Below are 5000 nucleotides of genomic sequence, written 5' to 3'. Positions count from 1 at the left end.
ACATTCCATCCATATGTATGTTTAGTCTAGTAACTGCACATTGGAGACTGGTCAAACGCTATTTCAAACTTCTGTGCTAACTATGTTACATAGATTTTTGACAATAAAGTACACTTGACTTGACTTGACATCCTACAACAGTGATTCCCAACCTATGGGTCGGGACCCAACTTATGGGTCGCCAAAGATCCACAGGGGGTCGCGGAGCCCTCTTGATTTTAAGGGGTTTCATTTTAATACCATATAGTCCATGTTGAATAAATTACAAATAATTTAAACTAATACATGCATAGAAGCAACAAAATGTAAGTGCTACATTTAACATTTATACTATATTTCACCAAAGACAAAAGTCCAAAGTTTTCAATGGTAAAAATATGGACCCCTTAAATAACTACTCCAATCTATGCATGTACAGAGTTTAGAAAACTATTGGGCTCACTCATAGTATCCGAGAAGTTAGGATGCTTACCCGGCAAGGGCGAGGATGTGCCCGGGGTGCCCCTGCCCTGCCCCTCAGGCAGCACGTTGGGGAAGGGGATGCTGAGGGAGCTGCCGCTGTGGGGGCTGGAAAAGCCGCTCAGGGCAGGCGAGGCAGACCCCAGCGAGTGCTCCCCGTCGGAGGCCCTCCTCTTCTCCGGCAGCAGGGGCGGCTGGTGGAACTGCTGCTGCTGCTGCTGGTGCTGGTGCTGCTGGAGGTGGTGGTGGTGGTGGTGCTGAGGGGATCCCTCGCTCAGCAGCTCCCCCGTGTGGCCCCCGAAGGAGTCCGCAGAGCTGGGGCCGTCCTGCTCGTCGAAGCTGCGCGCGGGGCTCCTGCAGGAGGCGTAGCGGGCGGCGCGGCTCCGCTGGCTGCCCCTGGGGGAGCTGTGGGCCTTGGGGGCCGGGTGGTGTCCTCCTGGCGGGGAGTGGTGGCTGTAGTCGACGGCGGCGATGGGGGCGGGGGCGGAGCGCTGAGGAGGCAGAGAGGCCTGCCGGAACAGCATGGAACCCTCCTGCCAGGGGGACTGGAGAGGGCTGGAGGTGGAGGCGGAGGTGGAGAGCCAGAGTGTCAAGTCACAATACACAACTGACTTCACAAAACAGCACATCCCAGAGTTGTGAAGTGAAAAGCTGTGAGTGCAGATATACCTTGGGCATCTGAATCTGACAAGTACTATTAACAACCATGCGATGCCTATACAGTGCATGCAATTCATTAGAATACAAACATCCAAATATTTAACATTGTTCATGGATAAAAGTCACACATCCAACTAATGTGTACAGTACATATGAAGAGTTCAGATGCAAAACCCCCTAAGTGCCTTTTCAGAAAATAATCTTAATTCATTTTTATTTAATACAAAGCTATCAAAATGTAATATTTTTTTATTTTATTTATGTAATATAACTATTTATGTGTATTATCAAGTACATAAATGTAAACCAAACCAACAACAGGGTTCTCTAAAAATATAGAAGTGCAGGTCTTCAGAAATGGAGTTAGGGGGTTTTGCATCTGAACTCTTCATATGTACAGTATGCAGAAGGAGGCAGAGGATTATGGAAGAGGACATGGCTCACTAACCTCTCTGTTCGGGCCAGAGTTCCCCCGAGGGTAGCGGAGCGTGTGGATGCAAAAGGGTGGTGGCAGGAGGGCGAGTGGTCTGGAAGGCCACCAGCCTCTGACGCGTGGGAGATGATGTCTGAGTAAACTCTTGAGTCTGTGGAGAAGGAAACATAGGTACAAAAAGTTACGGTGGCGTCCGAACCTTAGTCTTTTGGTGCGTAATTCCAAGTGAGGCAGGAAAAAAGGGAAAGGAGTCACACACAAGAGCTGGATGCAATTCAGTAAGAGGCAGAAAATAATTAATCCATTGATGCTTAAAGCACCTGCAAAAAAACGCCTGCTGAATGCCTAAGCCCTTTCTAGGAAAGGTTGCCCTCAGCCTATAAAAACCCTAAATATCTCAGCCTCTGAAGCACATACAACATGAAATAAGCTGCATTTAAATGCCAAGACCCTCATCTTGCATTAGAATGTGTTTATTCAGCTGTAACATACCAATATTTTTAATAAAAATATCTCATGAGACTGAATGCTGCGTCATGCAGCTCCAGGCGCCTGGGTCCATGTTGTGCAAGGCAACATCCAGCATCAATGGGTTAAAGCCAAAGACAGAATGGGATACTAATGTTTCAGGACTCTAGCCCATCATCACTGTTGTGTTGTCAGTTTGACATGGAAAGGAAACATAACTGTGAGGACACAGAGTTTCCCTTTGTCCTCACCTCACACAACAACCACTTTGATAACCACGAGCAAATAATGGCATGCCTCCATGCCTGCCTCTCTGTTGCCAGTCTACCGGTCCACTCATGTATTTATCTGTGTTTCGATCTTGGGGTGGGGTGGGGGGTGTAAGTCTTTTGCTTCTCTGTCTTGTCGTATCCTTCTCAAAGCTCCATAGACAAACACATGCCTCCTCATCGTTATTAACAAATAACACAACGGGACTTTGATCCGAGCTAGCAGCTGCTGGAAAGCCAGGGAAACAATCCAGCAGGCGTTTCAGACAGCTCAGAGACGCATATACTGCTGATGCAGGGGGAGCAAGTCCCATCACGACGCATACCCTGCCAAGGCAAGGGAATGTGCAAGACTGCTGACTAAACAGCGTCCAAGGCGGCCCAGCAACTACCCAACCCCACCCCAGCACCACCTCACCCCAGACCAGCCTTGCTCCAGCAGCAACTACCCAACCCCAACCCAGCACCACCTCACCCCAGCCCAGACCAGCCTGGCTCCAGCAGCAACTACCCAACCCCAACCCAGCACCACCTCACCCCAGCCCAGACCAGCCTGGCTCCAGCAGCAACTACCCAACCCCAACCCAGCACCACCTCACCCCAGCCCAGCCTTGCTCCAGCAACTACCCAGCAACTACCCAACCCCACTCCAGCACCACCTCACCCCAGCCCAGACCACCCTGGCTACAGCAGCAACTACCCAACCCCAACCCAGCACCACCTCACCCCAGCCCAGCCTTGCTCCAGCAACTACCCAGCAACTACCCAACCCCACTCCAGCACCACCTCACCCCAGCCCAGACCACCCTGGCTACAGCAGCAACTACCCAACCCCAACCCAGCACCACCTCACCCCAGCCCAGCCTTGCTCCAGCAACTACCCAACCCCACCCCAGCACCACCTCACCCCAGCCCAGACCAGCCTGGCTACAGCAGCAACTACCCAACCCCAACCCAGCACCACCTCACCCCAGCCCAGCCTTGCTCCAGCAACTACCCAACCCCGACCCAGGCCACTTCACCTCACCCCACTCCCAGCCACCCTCACCATCCACCTCAAGTGTTGTGTCTTCTTGGGCAGTCAAACGATCTGAAGCAGACAAGGAGAAGGAGGAATGACAGAAGGGGCCAAGCTAATTAAGAAAAAAGCTTTTATATCATCAATCTCATGCTGGCATTTCCCACAGGTAGCAGCACAGCACAGCAGGCATCCGCTCAATGCCCCTCCTCATTCACCATGGAGACGCGGATCTTGCCTGAATTGTGTGTGTGTGTGTGTGTGTGTGTGTGTGTGTGTGTGTGTGTGTGTGTGTGTGTGTGTGTGTGTGTGTGTGTGTGTGTGTGTGTGTGTGTGTGTGTGTGTGTGTGTGTGTGTGTGTGTGTGTGTGTGTGTGAGAGAGAGAGAGAGAGAGAGAGAGAGACAGAGAGACAGAGAGACAGAGAGACAGAGACAGAGACAGAGACAGAGACAGAGAGAGACAGACACAGACATAGACACAGACACAGACACAGAGAGACAGAGAGACAGAAAGAGAGTGCATGCGTGTGAGTGCGTTTGTGTGTACACGTTTGTGTGCGCCTGTGAGACTGTCAGGAGAAGAACTTTTGAAGTGTATCGTCTTTCCATCCGTGTTTGCTTCCCTCTCAGGCCACACTCAAAACTTCAACTCAAAAAAAGTGGCGCACTTTGCCTGCGCTGCGTCTGTTGTCCCAGAAACGCTTCAATGGAGCCTCTGTGTTTCCTCTGTGGTGCCTGAGAGTCCCGTTACTCTCACGGCTACCGTGACAACAGAGTGCCATGACAACAGACCAAAGGGTCAGGCACGGACAAACACCAGAATATGGGTCACTGTAGGAAGTGTCGGAGTAAGTAGTAGCCCATTGTAAACCTATCTGCGGCACACATGAATTTTCCCTGAGACTACGCACAAGATTGGCAATGCTTTTGGAGTCCAATCAGAAGCGTAGCGTACCTCGTTTCACACTGTAGACACGTTACAGATATCTGGAATGTTACAAATCTATTGCATTTTCAGAATGACCATTAAGGGTTCATTGAAATGGGAAGTGAAAAATACCATGACAAGGATATCACTTAACTCTGCACTGAGAAACTAGGGAGTTGTTGGGGAGTCACAGTGGTTAAAATGAGCTGCGCTATATATAGAGAGAAAGACAGATGGAGAGAAAGACAAAGAGAATGACAGCCTGTGTGTGTGTTTCTCTCTCTTGCATGAATTGTGTGTGTGTGTGTGCGTCCATGCCTACTTGTGTGCGTGTGTGTGTTTGTATCTGTGTGAACGAGAGGAGACAGAGAGAGCGTGAGAGAGCAAGCAAGAGAGCGCGAGAGATTGAGCAAGAAAGAGAAAGAGAGAGAGAGAGAGAGAGAGAGAGAGAGAGAGAGAGAGAGAGAGAGAGAGAGAGAGAGAGAGAGAGAGAGAGAGCACACAGGCCTCCCCATGTATGAACAGTTGTGATAGTCCATATTTCTTTCACACCCACCACTCCACTATTGTTCCAATGGGCCTACAAGCTGCTTCCTCCAGTCACTGCCTTTGGCCAGGGGGGGTCAGCAGCTCACATATGTCAGCCCCCCGCATCACAAAAGAGCTCTGGCATTTTAATACAGCTATTCGTCTTCCGAGGCCCGACCTTATCTCAACTGAGGGACAGAGCAAATTGTTCCCCTGCTCTTAAAACGGAGGTGAATC

The 5000-nt window shown here is 50.5% G+C and overlaps 1 protein-coding gene across 2 annotated transcripts in view; it reads right to left on the bottom strand.

The window, feature by feature from the left end:
• The window catches only part of LOC134465732 (tensin-3-like), a 61364-nt gene that overhangs the window by 9799 nt on the left and 46565 nt on the right, over positions 1 to 5000 (bottom strand). For both annotated transcript variants that reach the window (XM_063219559.1, XM_063219560.1), the window contains 2 exons: positions 1568 to 1703; positions 473 to 1014 (listed from right to left, as the gene is read on the bottom strand). In XM_063219559.1, coding sequence (XP_063075629.1) covers positions 473 to 1014; positions 1568 to 1703 — 678 coding nt within the window. The remainder of the gene's footprint in view (positions 1 to 472; positions 1015 to 1567; positions 1704 to 5000) is intronic.

This window comes from Engraulis encrasicolus, chromosome 16 (genome assembly GCF_034702125.1).
Source record: "Engraulis encrasicolus isolate BLACKSEA-1 chromosome 16, IST_EnEncr_1.0, whole genome shotgun sequence".
NCBI classification, from domain to species: domain Eukaryota; kingdom Metazoa; phylum Chordata; class Actinopteri; order Clupeiformes; family Engraulidae; genus Engraulis; species Engraulis encrasicolus.
Note: the sequence above shows the minus strand (reverse complement) of the source record. Positions and strands in the feature narration are given on the sequence as shown.